The 20,495-nt window shown below is 37.8% G+C and overlaps 1 protein-coding gene across 7 annotated transcripts in view; it reads right to left on the bottom strand.

The window, feature by feature from the left end:
• COL12A1 (collagen type XII alpha 1 chain) overlaps window positions 1-20,495 on the bottom strand; it is a 128,036-nt gene that overhangs the window by 6,940 nt on the left and 100,601 nt on the right. For all 7 annotated transcript variants that reach the window (XM_051855515.2, XM_051855516.2, XM_051855519.2 and 4 more), the window contains 11 exons: window positions 16,514-16,663; window positions 15,033-15,110; window positions 13,493-13,579; window positions 11,317-11,370; window positions 10,170-10,265; window positions 9,579-9,632; window positions 9,189-9,242; window positions 5,718-5,771; window positions 5,041-5,112; window positions 873-908; window positions 700-766 (listed from right to left, as the gene is read on the bottom strand). In XM_051855515.2, the coding sequence (XP_051711475.1) occupies window positions 700-766; window positions 873-908; window positions 5,041-5,112; window positions 5,718-5,771; window positions 9,189-9,242; window positions 9,579-9,632; window positions 10,170-10,265; window positions 11,317-11,370; window positions 13,493-13,579; window positions 15,033-15,110; window positions 16,514-16,663 (802 nt within the window). The remainder of the gene's footprint in view (window positions 1-699; window positions 767-872; window positions 909-5,040; window positions 5,113-5,717; window positions 5,772-9,188; window positions 9,243-9,578; window positions 9,633-10,169; window positions 10,266-11,316; window positions 11,371-13,492; window positions 13,580-15,032; window positions 15,111-16,513; window positions 16,664-20,495) is intronic.

Raw genomic sequence — 20,495 nt, 5'->3', positions numbered from 1 at the left:
TGTAGCTCTGAAATCAAGCCTTGAGGTATGACAAATGATGTCACACCAAGAGAAGCTTAAGAAATTCTATGATTTTTGTGCTTGCCTAAGGTAGGGATAATCAGCGTGCAACTCTTTATGGGGTACAATGAAAGCAACAGGTTTCTGGGCTTCATTCCCAAGAAAATGATTAGCTAGATTTGGGTCACTGCCCAGAAACACTCATTTTAAACAAGCAACACACATAGATTATTATAAGGCAGGACCACACTTTGAGAAACACATATTAATCTCAAAGAGGGGACCTGGATTTTAAGTCTACCCTCAGACTGCAGACATTGAACTTTGTTACTTAATAGGCCTCATGGAATATGAAGTAAAAGTCTGCGAAAAAAGGAGAGACAAGAAAAATCAAAAGCAACCTTCTATGACTAAATTAACCTTGGTGTGCCTCCATCCTCAAGGTCATAGTCTAACTTAAAGGTCAAAACTTAAAGGACCAATGTCTTAGTACTCAGGACATTATCTGCTTCCACATATACGCTGAGGAAGTTTATAAAAAAATCCTAATATGGAAATGGAAAGCCTCTTTAATATATGATTTTGTATCAGATTAAACATAAATATAACCGGCTACCATTTTACTTTGGGTTATTATTTTACCTTAACGACAGTATTTAAGATATCATTAGCTTTTAGTAAAAAGGAAAGAAGTATTACCACTTATCATTTGTTCACAGACTTGTCTTGCAACTGCTCGCATCATGTTCTGAGAAGCAATGTCTCCCTGTTAATTAAATCAACAAGAAGTATTAGCATATTATTTCTATAGTTTAAGACTTCAATGTTTAACGCACAAAATACATGTAAATCAAATTTTCTGAAATACATACCCTATCACCCTTCTCTCCTTTTAACCCAGATGGACCCTGAAATAGAGGAATGTTACATGTTAGAAACTGACAAACATGATCTAAAGTGATGCACAGATGGACATGATAAAAGAGAACAAGGCCTAACGTATAATGAACCAGCAAAACTGATATAGGTAAAGAGGTAGCTAGCAAGCAGAAGCTGAGGTTGCCAGCCTCTCCATGCAGCCTTTGTGCATGCAGCCCTGCCTGCAACACCCAAATCTGCCTCCCAACCCTTTCCATGCAGCAGAAAGCCACAGCTTCTATGAACACACCTCCCAGAACCAGTAACTGCCAAAAATAACCAACATGGCTGCCAGAGGCATCTCCACAATGAATTTAGCTCATTATAATATCATTAAATTAAAATCACCACAGCTGACATTCCTACTCCCATCACGAACCTGACATCATGACACTTCAAAGATTTCCAGAGAAGGTCAAGGTAATCAGTAGCATTCAAACCCCAATCCAAACTCTGCCTTCTATGAATATTCAAATAGACTCTACCCCAGATCCTACTATGCCTCCAAATAGTATAAAAGGATGGTCCCAAAACTCACTGAGTGTAGCTCACTGTTGAAAGTATACTTTTGCTTTGCATACAAGTAAATCTTGTTTCTCTTTTGACCTTTACCTACATGATGGCCTCAAATTCTTGCCTGTGTTGGAGATAAGAACCTAGGCTCACCGCTCCACAACAAAATGATACACTATATTTATATCCACATTATTCATATTCTGATTTTCAATAAAAATAAATCTAATCTCTCTCTCTCTGTCCCCCTCTCTCTCTCTCTCTGAAAAGCATATGTCCTCTAAAACATTGCTCAGAGTTCAGGTATGAATTTTCTTTGTACAAATGTGAATGTTTCACAGGATTCATACTTTTTACCATGCCATTCAAGATACAAGCTTGAAACTGAGACAAAGATGTCCTTGTAACAATCTCACTCTGCTTTATATCACATGACTGGTTAGCTCAGCTAGGTATCATGGAATGTCCATGAGATTAATCATTTAGTTTCACTAAGAATCAATGGGCTTTTGTCAACTCCCTAGCTAAATATCTATCTCTAACTTCTTCCAGTGATTCTTTATGCATTGGTAGAAAAGGAAGGGGTGTCTTTCTTATTAAATAACTCAATCCAAATGGTCCCATATCCAAACAACCAGAGAATATTTGTCCCTACTGTGTCAGAGACCTCTTACTAACTATGAATGATCTTGGAGAAGGTTTTCTCTAGAGTGCAATGAGTTTTTGTGTTAATAGTAATATATTTCCAGGATTCCAACTGCTATCACACAAGGAGCATCCAAACCATTGACAAATCTCATGTTCAGAAAATATCCCAAATCAAACCACTTTTTACCATCTTCATGGAAACCACTGCAATCCAAATCATGATCCTTGGTTGAACTATTCCAGTACCTTCCTAATGGGTATTCCTGCTTCCTGTTTGGCCCCTTTGGTCTATTCTCCATAGAGAATTTAATTATTGGGAAGATAATTAAACTATATTGTTCCTTTGGCTCCAAGAGCTTCCCATCACAATTAGAATAAAATGAGTCTTCCTTTCCATGGGCTAGCTGATCCACACAATCACCTCTTCCCAGCTCTCTGGCATCAGCTCTTATCCTTTTATCCATCACCACTTCATTTCTGGTACTCTTGCCTCTTGGATGTTCCCTTCACATGCCAGACTCATTCCTCAGTTGGGGCTTTTATTCATACTACTTCCTCTCCTTGGAACCCTCTTGCCACAGAACAATAGCCTTCTCTCCTGCATCATTCCAATGATACCTCCTCAGAGAGATCTCCAGAATATCATATCTAAAATAGCAACCTCATCACCCCCTCAAAGTTGCTTTCTAACCTCTCATTCCATTTCTCCATTACTTTATACCACTCACCATCACTGGAACCTATAGATTTATTTATGTGGATTTTGTCTAGAAACCTTTCTAGACTCCATGAAGGCAAGGACTTTGCCTTATTTACTGTTGTACCACGTGAGACTAGAACACAGGTTGGCATACACTGTAGGCACTGAATAAGTATATGTTGATTAAATGACTAAAATATTCTACAAGAAGTTCTTAGAACAAGAAGTTTTTAGAAACATCAAACTATACATCAGGTATTATCAGTTAGGAAAAAGGTATCCAGTGGTTATAGTGGCTAACGATGTAAGTGAATAGTGATTGAGCCAAGCTGTCTGCTAATTTTGGTTTTAAAAGAACATTACTCTACTATTTTTGGTTTTAGAAAAAGATAAGATAAAATAGAGACAAAATAGAGGGGAAACTTGCCACTTTAGAAGGATGAGGAAGATAGAGAGAAGAGAGAGGGGGAGATAAGACCCAGATAAATATATAACAAATTATGATTATCACAAGAAAAACTGAAGTTTGGCTATCTCTTTGCTGAAAGTATTCATTTTTTGTAGAAAGACTGATTAACTTTGGGAATTCTTACAAATGTCAGGAGATTTTTTTTACATTTAGTGCTATTTTGAGATTGTTCTGATTTGTTTTTTAAATTTACTGCCATCCCGAGATGGTTCTATTATGCATGTCTTGAAGAATGCATCTTTATTGCCAGTATTTAAAGATCACATTTCAAGTAAACACAGTAAGCATTTCTTTCAGGCTTCTAACTGCAGTCATCAATTACATAAGTAATATTCATAGATAAGACACTATCAAAATCATAGTAAAACAAAATGGAATTTGGAATGAGTAGAAACACTCTTACAAAGGTTCCGCCTTGATCTATTGAAGCAGAGAGAGTAATGAAGTTGTGTGTAGAGCACATGCAGATTATAATGTATAATAGGAGTCCTTCCATGTTCATGCTGCTTAGTCAGCTTTATGTAAACATAGAAAACTGCCTATGACACATAAATGTGCTGCTTTAAATTTATTTGGCATTAAAAGTTTTCAAACTTGAATTTATGTAACTTGAGTACTGAAAACAGAAGTTCTATCCAGAGAACAGCTCTGAGAACTATGTCATTTGTAATAGTTGGACTTAATTATTTGTAAGATCATCTTTATATCAGACCCCAAACCACTTAAAATAAATTCACACATCATGCATGCAAGTATGCAAATACAAATACGAAGAATATGAAGCCTGACAGCCATGACAAATACTTGTGGATATTTTAGAAACTTCAAATTCAGATTTGGAGACACTAATTTGAAAACATCAGATACATGTAATACTATCTCAACTGTGATTTCAACCCAAAATATCTGATTAAGCTAAATTGGATATAAATTGGGGTGAGTTTTAAAAAAGCAAAACTGACCAATTAAAGTTGATAAATCTTTTCAATTCTGGGACTAAAATTCTACCATCCTTGACTAAAAAGAACAAATGCCAGGGCCAGCACTATGGTGCGGAAGATTAAGCCTCTACCTGCAGTGCTGGTATGCCATATGGGCACTGGTTACAGTCCCAGCTGCTCCACTTCCCATCTGGTTCCCTGCTAATGTGCCTGGGAATGCAGTGGAAGATGAAGTGCTTGGACCTCTGCACCCATGTGGGAGACCCAGAAGAAGCTCTTGGCTCCTCACTTCAGTCTGGCCCAGCCCCAGCAGTGGTGGCCATGAGTGAATCAGCAGAAAGGTATCTCTCTCTCTCTCTCTCTCCTGTCCCCACTCCTCTTCTCTCTATCTCTGCCTTTCAAATAAATAAATAATTCTTTTTAAGAAAAGCAAAAAGACCAAATGGAACAGCTTGGATGATGCTGCTCAAGGGTGAACATTGTCAAATTAAGGATGCAGGCTCCATGAACCATCCCATCACTTACTTTTCAGACTTAAGCAGCATGCCACTCCAAATAAAAAGAATCATTTTGCTGACCCAGCTCTGAGTGTTTGTACAGTGCAGAAATATGTGTCTTGGCTCACAGTCCCATTCTCCTTTTAAAGAAACCCAGTGACCACAACTGTTATCCCAGAATATTATAACTACCAAGAGAGAAAAACTTTAGAACTGCTACCATGTCAAATCCATGGGTTTAGCATAGTTTCAACAAATGCTTCAAACACAAACGGAAAGATAATCTAATCAGTCAGAACTTTTACAGTTCTCATTATTTATGTGCACAGGTAAACCATGGAGTTGTCTACTTACCGGTCTTCCATGGTCTCCAGGTTTTCCTGGTTTCCCACTTGGTCCTGTGACTCCTGGAGAGCCTGGGCTTCCCTACAACACACAGCCAAGAAAGGGAATGTTATGACAAAGGGAAAATCCCATGTAAAGTAAACTCACGAAGTGGAGCCAATTTTAAAAGCTTCTAAAAGGAACAATACATTAATTATAAATTAAGGAAGAGTAATTATATTAAAATTTATATATTTTAGATAACATGAAGAAAAAGTCTTGAAAATCCTAGTCCAACCTTTGGGAACTATACAGAGCTAAAATATATTTTGCGACTGAAATATATATAATCAACTTCACAATTTACAGACCAGAGCCAGTAAATTCATTACAAAGTGAATTTGCAGAAAGCAATTCCTATTTTTAAATAGGGAATGAAAGCTTTGGCTGGGGATAAACAAAGAAGGAGGCTACTTTGTGCTATTTGGCATCAAGTTAACCTGATGAAACAGAAAGACTATATTTTAACTCTGCTCTTGTTTTCTCCAGCACATTCTGATTTAAGAAAATAAAAACAGCTCCCTCGACATCATAACCCACTACACACGTGGAATGTGCTCAAAGTAAGTTACCTGGCTGTTCTCTAGCAAAATGGGGGCACTGGGTGGGGCTGAGGGAGACAACAAGGTAACCCATTCTGTTCTTACCGGTGGCCCAGGCGGCCCCCTGGGTCCCATGGCACCATCTTTTCCAGTGAAGCCCTGTTGTAAAAATGGGATTAATCACATATTAGGGAGAGATGCACAGGAGAAGAGATGCTACATATGCTGCTAAGCATAAAGAGTGAAGAGAATGTAATGCAATGTACTTGCTTTTTGGCAGGTAAACTTTCAATAGACAAATATACTCCCAAATTTCTTTCAATTTTGCTCATGCCTGTTACTGGATAATTTCTGTGTTCATTATTTATACAGTAAAAATAAAACCATTTTAAGAGCTAGCTTAATCTTCTCCAAAGAAGGCAGATTCTTTTTGATGAGGATGACAAACTTTGCTTTTGAAAAAATATCAAGAAGTTCAAGGGAAGACAGACCCTTTCTACTGAAAAGTCAGTGTCCACAAGGCTGGCTCAGGAAGGATCAACGCAGGACTAAAGGAATGATGCTGAGAAAGGCAAGTGCCACCTAGGAGGCGAAGAAGGAGAGGCAATCTGCCTGATTCTGGAATTCTTCCCACTTCCTGAGCAACTGTCAGGCAGCTGGGGCAGGACTGTCTCCATGGCTGGTCAATTTCTCTGCTCCCGCCAAGAAAGAGGCAAAGCTGTCTTAACTGCCCTGGACTCCACAGATAGGAAATCTTCAATCCTCATAATAAGCAGTTAAATTTGTGAATAGCATGTCTTTCCTCATCTCCCATGACAGCCAGAACTGCATGTGCGTCGGCTGACCAGGAATGGGGAACAGAGTTCAGCTCCCGCAGGCTCACTCCATTTGTTGCTGCATCCATTTGTTGACTTTTCTCTCTCTGTGCAGTGCCAAATGACCTCTGCCTGGAATGATTCCCCTGCTACCCAGTTCGCATTCATTCCCAACAGCAGAGCTCTGAAATCCAGCCGAGGATTTCTGAGTCAGTCAGTTTGTTATGGTTGTTCCTTCCCTCTGTCAGAGGAGATTTTTGTCTCATTTTCTGCAGAGAATAAGAATGATCAACTCATCCACATTCTTGGGTTCTAGCAAGAATTGGGGTCATTTGGATCCCTGCCTGCCTTAGGTATCCACACATCTTACTACTTCATTGATTTTATAATAGAAGTTTAAATTGTTTCTTTAAAATGTTAGAAATATTCTATTTCCCTCCAAAAAAAGTCTCAGAAACTTACAGGTATAAGATTTCAGAACGTTTCCTGAAAGATCTAGGCCAGCTTAACAAAAAGCAGACCTCAAGTCCATCTGATGTAACATCAACATTATTGCTGAGAGCCACTTAAGAAGCAAAAATACTCCAGGAGTTTGGCTTGGACAGTTTGATTGGCACTTCTTCCATCTAAGATTCCTCAACTGCTATACAATACCCTCTTTTTCACTTTTTTTAAGATAAGTATCATATTTCTTAATATCCTTCTTCAGTCATCATAGGAACTTCCAGATCAACCATTTTCTTTTAGGAGAAACATATCTAAGATGGGGCAAGGCAGATTTTATGCCAATGGCCTCAGAAAGGCTACCCATTGAGCCATCTACAGAATGTGGTGCTAACTTTTTTTATTTTATTATTCACTTTTTGCTGCAAAGCTGTATTAATTACTACTACTTCTGCCCACTTGGTGGTGGCTGAGAGTAACTACAAAGCTGCAGCAATTATTGCTATTTCCTCCAACATGATACACATGTCACATACACCTGTGTATTAGGTATTCTAACAGCTTCCCAAGTTGTGTCTGATTGTTAAAATCATCTGTGCTGCAGACAATCCACGCATCTTGTTCTTGTCCACTCCATCCCTTCCCTCTCCATAGTCCTTGACCTTGCTGTCCTGTGCTTTCTTCTCTTTGTTCTACCTCTGAGTACAAGATTCTTTTTTTCCATCTGAGATCCCAATATGCAGGTCCCTCTAATTCCACAGCTGTGTACATCCCACCAGCTTTGCACTCTACTTTCAACATTCATGGTAGTTTTCTCAGTAGTAGAGAGCTGTATAGGTTGTGGAGAAAAGAGGAGAATGATTTCTTGAAAAGTCTCCTTGACCTCATTCCAACAGAACTGGGTGGCCTCACCACAGAGTTGGACACAGATGAGAGTTTACAAGTGGAAAGCACAGACCCTCCCAGTCCCTCACTTTTCAGGAATGCAGTGACGGTGGCAATGTGGCTGCCTGACCACTAGTTCAGAGACCTCGCTGATGAGAAGTGTCCTCAGGATCTGGCCATGTTATGAATTTGATGGCACAACAAGGAGTCAGTAGTAGCAGCAGCAAGGAGTCAGCCTGTCATCACTTCTCAACTACAATATCTTGGGTATGTTTCATAATTGAAATGATTAGCTTGCCACTTTTTTACTTGCATGGTTGCCATTTATTGTAAATTAAGAATTCAAAGAGTAGAAAAGTGCAGTCTCAAAAGTGTCAGAAGAATTTATAGTTCCATACTACCTCCATGTCTCAGATCCCAAAAAACAGTTTTTCTCTTTACTTTCTCTCTCCCTTTTCCCCCTCCAACTTAAAAGAGGCATGGAAGTACATAAATTCCACTGTCATATCATACACCATTTTGTATTATCTGGGAAAGTTTTTGCTCCATCTGAGTGACCCACCTCTCTGCCCAGGTGGTATCTTGGAGGTTAATAAATCAACATGTCCAGTGGCAGCTGTCACAGAGCTGTCCCCTTCAGATCCTACTGAAAGTCACACATTTTACTTGTCGTATTAGCCAGAATGCAGACTACTCTCAGACTCTTGTCTGGACCACAAGATACTGAAAAGTTATTTCTTCTTTTGTGTTGACCAACTCTAAAATCTCTGGAGTCTTATTAAAGCATTCATGGTATCCTAGGGAACCACAGTTTCTGTAACATTGAATATTAATACAGCATAGAGGTTATGTTCACTGAGCTTCTTTACTTGCCCTGGGAAAAAATTACTTTCCTACAATTGCTTTCATCCTAAGTCAAGAATAAACCCGAAAGCTGCCACAGTGGCTAAAGTCCCTACTAAACACCAGCTGTCTACTCTATCACCAAGGCCTAGAAGTAGTATTTGAATTCCAGTGATGTAGAGAGGATGTTCTGACTTCCTAGAAGGTATCTTGAAAATCAAGGCTACTTTCAGAATTACATAAAAACTGCCTCATAACAAAGGTTTTAATTTTAGGATTTAAAACAATGTGCTAAAATTCTATTCTAATTTGCTAAAAATCCTTTGCAGGACTTCTTTCTCTAATAAAATGAAATTTTTTTCTCAAAATTAAAATTGTAAGGACTCCCCTAAAGTCCCACGATTTTCTTTCAAAGATCTTGAGGTTGAGCTGATACTGGATGGCCCTCTGGCATTAGCTTTGCAGCCTTCCAAAAATACATGACTCCACACTTCCAGTCATGCAAACTGCATTATGGAGGGTTCTTAACAAACAAGCAATGCTGTGATATGGTTTCCCACATCATTACAGTCTGCCCAAGAAAACTTACTCTGTCTCCTGGAGGTCCCATTGGTCCTGGCGGGCCTGGTAATCCTGGGGTTCCCTACAAGGAAGGAAATAAGACAGTGAATCATATACAGTATAGGATCCTTATTATTCTCCAAACTTTTTTTTTTTTTAAATAAAACTCCAGGGACTCTAAAAAGAAACAGGAAACCAGAGCCAAGCACAGTGTCAGGCATGTAGCAGATGCCGTCTGCAAGCAAATAGCTGAAATGGACATCACACACTGGAAGGCTAAGGCCAGGGTATGAAGTGGAGTTAAAGTGAAGCATGTATCCAGTCTTCTGCTTTGCTGCTGAGTCATTTTTGACAAAAAAGTAACACTGAAAATCATGTACGAGAGATGAAAGAAAAGGCAGTTTCAAGGACAACTCACTGTTCGGCCTGGAAGTCCCGGTTCTCCAGCATCACCTTTCATCCCTTGGCGACCCTGGAGTAGGCAATGGGGAGACAGTGCTCAGACATTTCTCAGAGATTAAGGGGAAAGGGGGGACATGAGTCACGTATGAAATCATCATCACCTCTTAAATCAAAGGCAGAGCTTCAGAGATGAGCACAGAGGGTATCTTTGAAGGAAATGAATAAGCCATATTTTGGGTTCTTGCTCACTGTTAAAACCACAGTTGTAATATACTAATTTCCACTTACAATGTAATGGAGTCATTGCAGGTACTAATAGAGTAATATGGCCACTTTAAAAGAATATAGTTTAACACAAGATATATATGCATTTCTCATAAGAAAAAAATTTTAAAGGTTCAATAAGTATCTATAGAGTTATGTGGTACTTAAAATATTATTTGCATATCTAAAATGAAATAACAGTCATTATAAGACTTCATCTCAATGATAAACCCTGTTGAATTCTGAGAAAACGCTTGACTTCGGCAAAAATATAGAAAGTGTTCCAGGTAAGTTCAGTGTTAAGCCACCATTCTTATTGAATACAGAAAGTCTTTGTGCTTACTTGTTCTCCTGGAATCGAGAGTCCGTTGGGTCCCTGGGGGCCTGGAGGACCCTGGGGGCCTGGAGGACCTGTATCTCCACGAGGACCAGGGGGCCCCTAAAATACACAACAGAAAGACACACAAAACACAATGAAATGCTTTCCCAGTGCTAACATGCAATCAGAAACGTTTTTCCATAATGCTAAAACACTAATTATATAATGTTTACAAACATTTTGTAAATCTATACACCCATAGAAGTACTTATTAATGCCATTATTTGTTTCTGTTTAAGACTAATACATTACAAGAACAATTAGAAAGTACAATAAATTCATAAGAACACCTAAATTTCATAAAAGTCCTATTAGAAGTAGATTTTTACTTAAAATACATTAAATATAAAACATTCATATATTTACATTCATATGCAATCATAGCCAAAATTTCACTGGATTCATTTTAAGGCAGTCTTGATTTTTCTTAGACTTAGGCTTACTCCTGGAACTGAAGTATGTATAAATCAAGCAAAAGAACAGATATCCATGGATTGGATGCTTTATGCTAGAGCTCTTTTGCAATCAGATAGATAAGGTGGGAAGGACACAAACTTAGACAGTCCTGGGTTAGCATCCCAATCTCACCCTTTCCTAACTGTTAACTTATCTCTAATAAACTACACATTATCTTCATGAAATGCTCTTATGATAAGTTGAGTTGTTTTATGGGAGACTATTGTGGAACTGGCAGAAGAGACCAATGACCCCCTAGTGAATCCATTTGTGACTGCTCAGCTATTTTCTGAGATAAGTGGAAACATGAGCAGCATAAAACTGTTCACAGACTGGTCTTACTTTCTACCAGAACTCTTCTGCCTGCAGGGTTTTCCAGTTGATAGCATGATCACCACCAAAAGAAACTCCTTAAGGTTCTTCTGCAGATTTCCTATGTGTATTTGCTACAGCTGTGAGACACATTGCATGCATTTCTTTCTCTGACTAGTCTCATCCATCATTTTGACATTCAGAGACGAGGTAGAGGTAATTATGTTACCTGAGCCACACTATGAACTAACTTACACAAGACCACATACTCTCTTGGTGGAAATATGAATAACCAGACTTCAACATATAAATGAAATTTTAATGCACTCTAACATTTACTTACAATTGCTCCATTGATACCTCTTTCACCTCTGGGACCTTTGGCACCAGGTCCTCCCTAGAATATATAGTAGAGCACATTTTAGTGTGAACAAAAGGAAAATTGGAAGAACATTGCAAATAGAAATTACTTTAGGGGGACAGTGCCATGGCATAGTAGGCTAAGCCTCCACCTGTGTCACCAACATGCTGTATGGGTGCCGGTTCATGCCCCAGCTGTTCCTCTTTCAATCCAGCTCTGTTTATGGCCTGGAAAGGCAGTAGAGGATGGCCCAAGGCATGGGCCCCTGCACTGGTGTGGGAGATGCGGAGGAGGCTCCTGGCTCCTGGCTTCAAATTGGCCCAGCTCCAGCCATTGCAGAGTTCACTCCCATTTGGGGAGTGAACCAGCAGATGGAAGACTTTTCTCTCTGTCTCTCCCTTTCTCTGTCTGTAATTCTACTCTCAAATAAATAAATAAATTTTTTAAAAAAATTACTTTAAGGAGTGCATTCTCCAATCAATACCTTTATAGCTACTTACAAAATATATTAAAATATTTCATGTCATACAAATATGCAGGGAAGACAATTTCCAACTTTGTATATTCTAAGTGTCTTATTTTTCTATCATGAACCTTACTGCTAACAAAATAAGAAGTTCGTTTGAAACTCTGAAGTTTATTGGTAAAGGCAAACATTATAGATACTTGAATACAGTAAAAGGAAAAATGTGTTTTGCAGTTATATGAATTATTTTCTTCAGGGAAAATAATGTGCAAAAAAAAAAGTATATCTTAAAGTAACCAGAACTGAGAAACTATTGAAAGAAGATGAAATAAATACAAAAGTGACATCCAGTGTCACCACACAAGTAAAGAAAAAAAATTCTATTTTCAAAAATATATGTTACATCCAGGATATAATTTTATGGTTACAAATATAAATCAGGTAAGTCACTATTACTAAAAAATAAGTAAGAGCAAATTTAGATGCTTTAAATGATAAGCTGGTATGTAATTAAGCTGAAATCAACTTACTATTATTTGCACTGATTCAAGTATAGTAGAATTTGGTATTCTGAGAATCCCTGAGCTGTTGCTATGTTAATTATCTATTTTCTTCACAGAAGTCAGCAGAACCTAAAGCTATCACATCCATTCCTCAAAACAGTCCAGGTCCCGATGTTGGGACTCAGTAAATCAAGGGGTTCCATATGATCTGTCACTGCAGTCATCAGTGATCTGCCTGGCACTTTGACCAGTTCACAGTCTTCTCAAACAAGTTATTCCAATCCCCAAGACTTCACCAAGAGTTTATGATATCATCATATACATGAACTGCCCTCTCGTTACTCTCATGATATATCTGCTACATAAGGTGCACAAGTTCTAGGCTCTACACAGTTGTTCTTAGGTCAGCCTGTCACCCATGGCTCTATGTCATACACACAAAACCTTTCAGGGGGTTGACATTTGGCCTAGCATCAAAGTTCCAGTTAGGATGTCCATGTTTTATATCAGAGTACCTGAGACTGTTTCACAGCTCCATGCTCCTGACTCCAGCTTCCTGCTAATGCAGATCCTGGGAGGCAGTATTAATAAGTATTTGGGTTCTTGCCCCTCATGTGGGAGATGTGGATTGGGTTCCTGGATCCCAGCTCTGGCATGGGCCTGGTCCTGCTTGTTGCAGGCCTGTGGGAAGCCAGCAGATGGGAGCATGCTCGCTCTCTTACTCTCTCACACACTCTCTCGCTCTCGCTCTCTAGCTCTTTCTCTGTGTGTGTGTGTGTGTATGAGAAAGAGAGAGAGTGTGTGTGTATGTGTGTGTGTGTGTGCATGTGTTCCTGACTCTCAAATAAATGAATAATTTTTAGAAAGATTTCAGGAATTGTAGTGTATTTTGCATGTCATACTAACAAGTAGAAATCTAGGTTCACATCTTTCAGAGAGAAACCCTTGAAGGCTAGCCAATACCATCATTCCTAAATGGCTGGAGAAATGTGTCAAATAAGAGAATCAGATTTTCTTCTGATTTAATCCATTTCATATCTCTAGACAGACTTTAAAGATGGCCTGCAATTTAGCCTGCTCTATCCTACAAAACATGGGGGGATTGAAGCATTTTATGTACTCCCTACTGGCAAGCAGATTATAACTTCAAAAATTTCAAAGGAGAAAAACAGAGTTTCAGTTTCCTTACTGCAGGGCCTGGAGGTCCCGGAGGTCCAACACTGTCCTGTGTGCAGGTACAAGCATTTGGAAGGGCAGGACATTTCACTTCATCTCTCTGAAATTTTGGAAAGAAAATTTACCTATGAATTTAGATGAAAAATAACCTCTAATTCTCACTCCTATTTATATTCTCTTTAATTGTTACAAATAGTCTTAAGCTGAAACTTAACTCCTTTAAGCCTTTATTTTATGCCTAGTTTAGGAAACAAAGAACTGTTTGCAAGAGCACTGGGATCAATAGTAGTTTAATCTAATTTTCTCCAAACCAGTATAACAGAAATATTACACATTTCAAATACAGACTTCCATTTTACTCAGAAAAAAATATACAAAATCCTTTCCATGATCTGCAAGGACCTACATGTTCTGCAAACAGAACCCTATCACCCTGCCCATCTCATTGTTACCACTTTCCCCCTTTACTTTATCTCTTTTCCAGCCCCACTGATCTGCTTACTGCTTCTCACATAATTTGAGTACATGGTGGCCAAAGGGCTTTGGCATGTACAGGTCCCTCCATCTGCAATGTTCTTCCTCAATAACCACATGTTTGCTTCCTCAGTTCATTCAGGTCTTGCCTTATCATCAAGGGCTGATGGTACACACCGTCATTCCCCAGCCCTTTATCCTGGTTTAATCCTCCGTAACATAGTATGTACATCCCTCTATATGTGCCGGAGATTGAAACCATCAATGTAAATGCTGTGTAAATGATTGTTATACTGTATTGTTTATGGAATAATGACAATTTTAAAAGTCCATATGTACCCATTGCATTACATATGCAGGTTTTTTTCAAATGTTTTTAACCAAATTTGGTTGAATCCATGGAATCAGAAATACAGATGACTAATTGTACAAATATATACCTATTTATAAACCATTTCTCTCCCTCTGCCTTCCTATAGACTACTCACTTATTATGCTATAATCCTACCACACAGAGTAGTATTGGCTTATAATAAGTACTTGATAAATATTTGTTGAATAAATAGTACACATTCATCATCAAGATTTATGCAGTTCTTTATTTGCAAAATGCTTGAAACCATCATCAATATTCAACTTTATAACTGTTATCCCCAAACCGATACTATGGGGGAAATCCATCATCTCAAAAAGATATATGAAATATTTCACCCATCTAAAAAAGTCTTAGATACCAAAAAGGTGATGGCTTATTCTGCAAAATGTTGAACTTTTACGAGTAACAGGACACTCACAGTAAGTTGGTTCATCAAATACTTTGGCTCACCAGGACCTTTCTGACTGTAATGGGAAATTTCCAGATATGGCCTTATGCATTCCTAGCTTGCAATGGAAGGACTGGTCACACAACCCAACCTGAGTTATGGTAGCTGAAGAGCATGCAAATTGTGTATCCCTTGGCTCCATTCTGGACATGCAGCTGCTGAGTGCAACTTCCTCTCCCACACTGTCTGTATCACAGTGGTTATTCCTAGAGACTATCGATACACTACAACAGAATTGAATTCCAATATACTTACCCGTGAGGGAATATCACAGCATCTGTCTCTGCTGGTCCACACTGGGCTGCAGACAATGTCAAAGTTCTGGATTTGGAACTGCAAACAACCAACAGCAACAACAACTAAAGATGCATGAAAATATTTCAACATTTCCACATTTTAATCTTTTCCAGTTCCTCACACAGATTCCTTCAAGGGTGCTAGTCTTTGAGATCAATGTGATTATTTGTTCACAGGAAACTATACAGTAACATGTGCCTAAGAGAAAGAGGTAGTAAAGCGAGAGACATATGTGAAATTTCCACTTTTGGTTCACTTCCTTGGCTAAAATGAAGTGCTTGAGTGAATTTGGTTGTGATTCATTAGAATATTAATTTCCACTTTTAAATGAATTTGAAGATTACATATATTTAAGCCAACTATTAAGAGTTTATCTTTGTAGAAAAATAAAGAGACCATTCCTTACTTTTTATACACTCAACTCTCTTCTTTTCAAAAATTGTTACTTAGGAATTAATAACTTTTCTGATGATCCTCAACCAAACTATCTCACTGTGGCATATGCTTTCTTTCCTCCTACAGTTTAAAAACAAATCTCTTTTGACAAAAAAATAAAAAGTTTGGACATAGTAATTACTTTTAAAAACCAGACATCATTGTTCTATTGAATATTAAATTAAAAAATAACTTCAACAGTCAACAAAATGGACTTTAATCATTATTATCTTCTATTTGAATGCCTTGTTTTTATATTGTGAAATAAAAATTTCCCTTTTGAGTCCAGGAGAAAAATCATGTACACAGAAGCTAAAACTAAATTAAATAAATAATGCTATTTTTAAAATAATAGTAGAAACCAAAGGAGGTTAGCTTTGCTTTTAGGATATGCTTGTTAACTGACATTTACTATGAGCTTAATTAGCCAAGTACAGTAAACACTTAAGATTTAAATTTTTATGACTAGATAGCATTGTAAGGAAAGCTGGCATGCTGCTGCCTAAACTTGATGCAGGGACACTGAGAGTAATGCAGTCTGTTGGCTGCCCTATTACACTGATCCTTCTGAGACAGATGGGTGACTGCTCTGAGTGAACACAGGCTCCAGTGACTCCTGTCAGCTAGTGTCCACAAACGCTGAATGATCTGATTGCACAAATCTGTATTAACAGCTATTATCTCTGAAGAACAGAAAAGGAACTTTTGTAGATTTCACTGGGTATGCTGGCAACTGTTTGCATTGCTCTCTCCAATTTGGTGTTGCTTCAATATGACTACATGGTGTTCTCTGGTGCTTGGACATCTTATTTTCTTTCTAGTAGTAAAGTACATTATTATGTTTTATTAGTAGCATACTTTCTCAGTGTAACTTTTCCAGAGTATCAACCTAACAACTTTGGCAATTTAAAACTAATTGAAAAAAAAAAAGTTGCTGCACTATTTAGAAAATATCATATCAATCTTAACAAAAGTACCAAGAAAAACAAAAACGCATTCCTTACTGTGGCTGACTTCTTTTCCCCTTTAAGAAGTTTCCCAAGAATTTCAAAACCATCAGTAGTGATATTCCCAGCTTCTTTGATGTCTTTTTCTATAATTTCATAGCAGTCGATATAAATCTTAACACTTTTTGAAGTCACTACAATATGAACCTAAAAAGATAATGTTTCCATTGTAAAATTTCTGTTAAAAAATTAACCAACTTCTGCATATTTCAGATCACAAATGTTTAAAAAGTGCTTTTTAAGCCATTCTTGTTCCCAAATCAAGAGTCTTAAACTAAAAATCCAAGAACCAGGTTACAATGTCCATGATGTCAATTAATACTAAAATGAAGTGAGACAACCATTGAACCTCTCTGGGTCTCAGTTTCCCTTGTCCACATACACATGCATAGTTTCTTGTTTCCCCATCAGGTAATATTACTGAGATGACTAGAGAGGATGTAGTGGATGAAATGACTTTATAAAGAACTATCCAAGTAGAGTTAATAAATCTCTCAGATCTTATACAGAGTACAAAGGAGCCTCATATGTCTTCCACTGACCTTGCTAAATTCAATTCTTAGCTTGTTATATCATAATCTCAGCCACAGAGAACCTTCATGCCATCTAGATAAAAAACTAGCATGCTAGTAAAAAACTAGCATGTCTTCTATAGAAATTCAACTCTGGAAATCAATAGAATTTAGGATTCTATTTCCTTTCAAGGGAAGAAGCTTATGTTGATTGATTTTGAAGACACAGAATGTTAAGAAATCTACTAAAACAGATAATTAATTAAACATTTATGTTGCAACAATATAAAGAATGGCTGTGGGTAGTCCTTAACTCAATAGCTATGCTCATAGTTTCCAGTTATCACAGCACAAATACACAAGAATGCCCTTGATAATCATAACGAAAAGTTTGGCAGCAAGTTAAAAGGAACACAAATTCCCTTTAGTCAATAGCATAAGAACAATTTCTAAATTTTTATTTTTTAACTAACTCTTTTTCCCACATGGAATCTCCACCAAAACATTAATTCACATATCTAGGATAAAGTGAGTTATATATTGCTTTTATATAAAAGGATGCATAGCTTACTAAAAATAAAGTTTACATGCCCCCAGAAGAATCAACTAATGTTGAATTCAAGAATATCATACAAGCATTTCCAGGATGTTTATCATCTAATAACTAAAACTATTTTATTGGCTGTTATCTGAACAACCATAGAAACAAACATTCACAAAGTATTTGAGAAACCACAATATCCAAAATAATTTTTCAAGCCAAAACTGTTTTAATCTGTATCTGAATTATTCCAAGTATACTTGTCATTCAATGCTAACCATAAAGAAGCACGTCCTAAAAGCTCATTTTGCTATATTTTTTCAGTGTGTTTTAAACACATGTTATATTTCAGATTGAGCTCTCAGATATAGATCATTGTTCCACGTAATGAGGGTAACCAACCTGTTTCCCAACTGTCAACTTTGTTGGCCATAGACTAGGAGAAAGAAATAAGGACTCTCTTGTCATTCAAAACCCTCCCTAGGCTCTGCCATTCCCTAAAAGTGTGTCTTTCACCTATTCTAGTTTTTCCCCTTACCATAGATTTCTCATATCGATCCATATCATCTGTTAACAATACAAAGCAAACACAAATAAAGTTTTACAAGAGAATTCATAAGAAGCAGTAACTGTCTGTCATTCAGTATTTTAGCTATTTTCTCCCCAGAGGTCCCTCTCCCTGTTGTTGATTTTTTTCTCTTGGACTACTATTCATTCTCACCTAAGGCGAAGAACTTCCATTCAGGAAATAGATGAAAAGTGAAATGAGTGCTTGAATCCTTGGCTCAGAAATGCATGTAAAATAGTTGGTAGTGATTGAAGGTAATGTTTGAATGATGAGAGAAATGAGAATGTGTTAAAGTAATAGGGTGGTGTATTATACATTGAAATTTGCTAAGAAGCTAGCTCTTAAACTATATCTTTCACATTCACTAACACATGACACAGTGACTACATGGAGATAATGACTATGCTGATTAGCTTGGTTCTGGAGATCATTCCATAATGTAACATCACATTATACTCATACATCTTAAATACACTGACATCTTACTAAGATCCCTAAAGAAAAATAATCAGGTAAAAGAAGGGGGAGGAAATGATCATTGAGATAAAGGAAAGGAGAAGCTGGAAGAGCATGGATTATTTTTAAAGGAAGATGGTGAACCTGCTGGGGAGAAGACAGGAAGAAGAGGCAATGTATGAAACCAAAGAATGCAAACACCTCTATGGGAAGCCCAGTGGTATGCTAAGAAGGAAGGTTTAAAAAAATTACTTTGATTTGCGGTAATTAATGACTATCACTATAGATCTCTAGAAAAATGCTGCTTTTTAAAATATATTTTTACTTTTAATTGACATATACTAATTACACATATTTGTGGTGTACAGTGTGACATCTCAATATACATGTATACAAAGTATAATGATCAGATCAAGTAATTGTATCCATCATCTCCAACATTTACTATTTCATTGTGTTGGCAACATTCAAAATTCTCTCTACTAGCTATTTTAAAATATAAAATCATTTTCCCGGTGGAGAAGATGGCGGAATAGTGAGGGCGCGCACCGATAGTCCGGGAAAATTTAGTTTAATAAAAGGGGAGTTACGGTAGCCTCAGAAAAAAGAACCAGGAAAATATTGCAAAGGAAACCCTTCTGGATTAAGTGGTCGTGAATCGGAGGACCTACTGGGAGAACAAGGTCGCCCACCGCGCGGAAGCCAAGCCGCGGGACCGAGCCGCACAAGCCGAGCCGCACAAGCCCAGGCACAGGACCGAGCTGCGCAAGCCGAGCCTCGGGACCGAGCCACTGGAACGAGGTGAGCCGAACCTCAATAGCCCGAGACACCGGCAGGCAAGCAGAGAGAGGAGACTAGAGGGAATGACGCCAAATAACAAACGCAAAAACCAAGGTAATAAAAACAAGGAAGTCACCATGAAGCCCTCAAATGAAAAAGACACCCCAATTCAAGATTATGAGGATGATGATATAGAAGAAATGCAAGAAGCAGATCTCAAAAAATTGATAAGAACATTAAGAAGTTCTCAAAAACAAATTCTGGAACTACAGAAATCCTTAATGGACAAGATAGAAAATCTCTCTCCTGAAAATGAAATATTAAGGAGGAATCAAAATGAAACGAAACAACTAGTACAACAGGAAACTGACTGAAGTGAAGAATTCAATAGATCAAATGAAAAACACAATAGAGAGCCTTACAAACAGAATGGGTGAAGCAGAAGAGAGAATATCGGACTTAGAAGACAGAGAACAGGAAAGGATACAGTCAGACCAAAGAAAAGAAGAGGAAATTAGGAATCTAAAACATATTGTCGGGAATCTTCAGGATACTATTAAAAAACCCAACATTCAGGTTCTAGGAGTTCCTGAAGGCATGGAGAGGGAGAAAGGATTAGAAGGCCTTTTTAGTGAGATATTAGCAGAAAATTTCCCAGGTTTGGAGAAGGACAGAGAAATCCTAGTACAGGAAGCTCACAGAACCCCTAATAAACACGACCAAAAGAGATCCTCACCATGACACGTTGTAATTAAACTCTCCACAGTGAAACATAAAGAAAAGATCCTAAAATGTGCAAGAGAGAAACGTCAGATTACTCTCAGAGGATCTCCAATCAGACTCACAGCTGACTTCTCATCAGAAACTCTACAAGCTAGGAGGGAATGGTGAGATATACCCAGGTACTAAGAGAGAACAACTGCCAGCCCAGAATATTATATCCTGCAAAGCTATCATTTGTGAATGAAGGTGAAATAAAGACTTTTCATAGCAAACAGAAATGGAAAGAATTTGTTGCCACTCGTCCAGCCCTGCAAAAGATGCTTAAAGATGTGTTACACACAGAAACAAAGAAACACGGTCATCAATATGAAAGAAGGTAAAGGAAGGAAACCAAGGAAG

The sequence above is a fragment of the Oryctolagus cuniculus genome, chromosome 5 (genome assembly GCF_051225735.1).
Source record: "Oryctolagus cuniculus isolate XC-2025 breed Fujian yellow rabbit chromosome 5, ASM5122573v1, whole genome shotgun sequence".
Classification (NCBI taxonomy): domain Eukaryota; kingdom Metazoa; phylum Chordata; class Mammalia; order Lagomorpha; family Leporidae; genus Oryctolagus; species Oryctolagus cuniculus.
The sequence above is the reverse complement of the archived record's forward strand: the minus strand, read 5'-3'. Positions and strand labels throughout refer to the sequence as shown.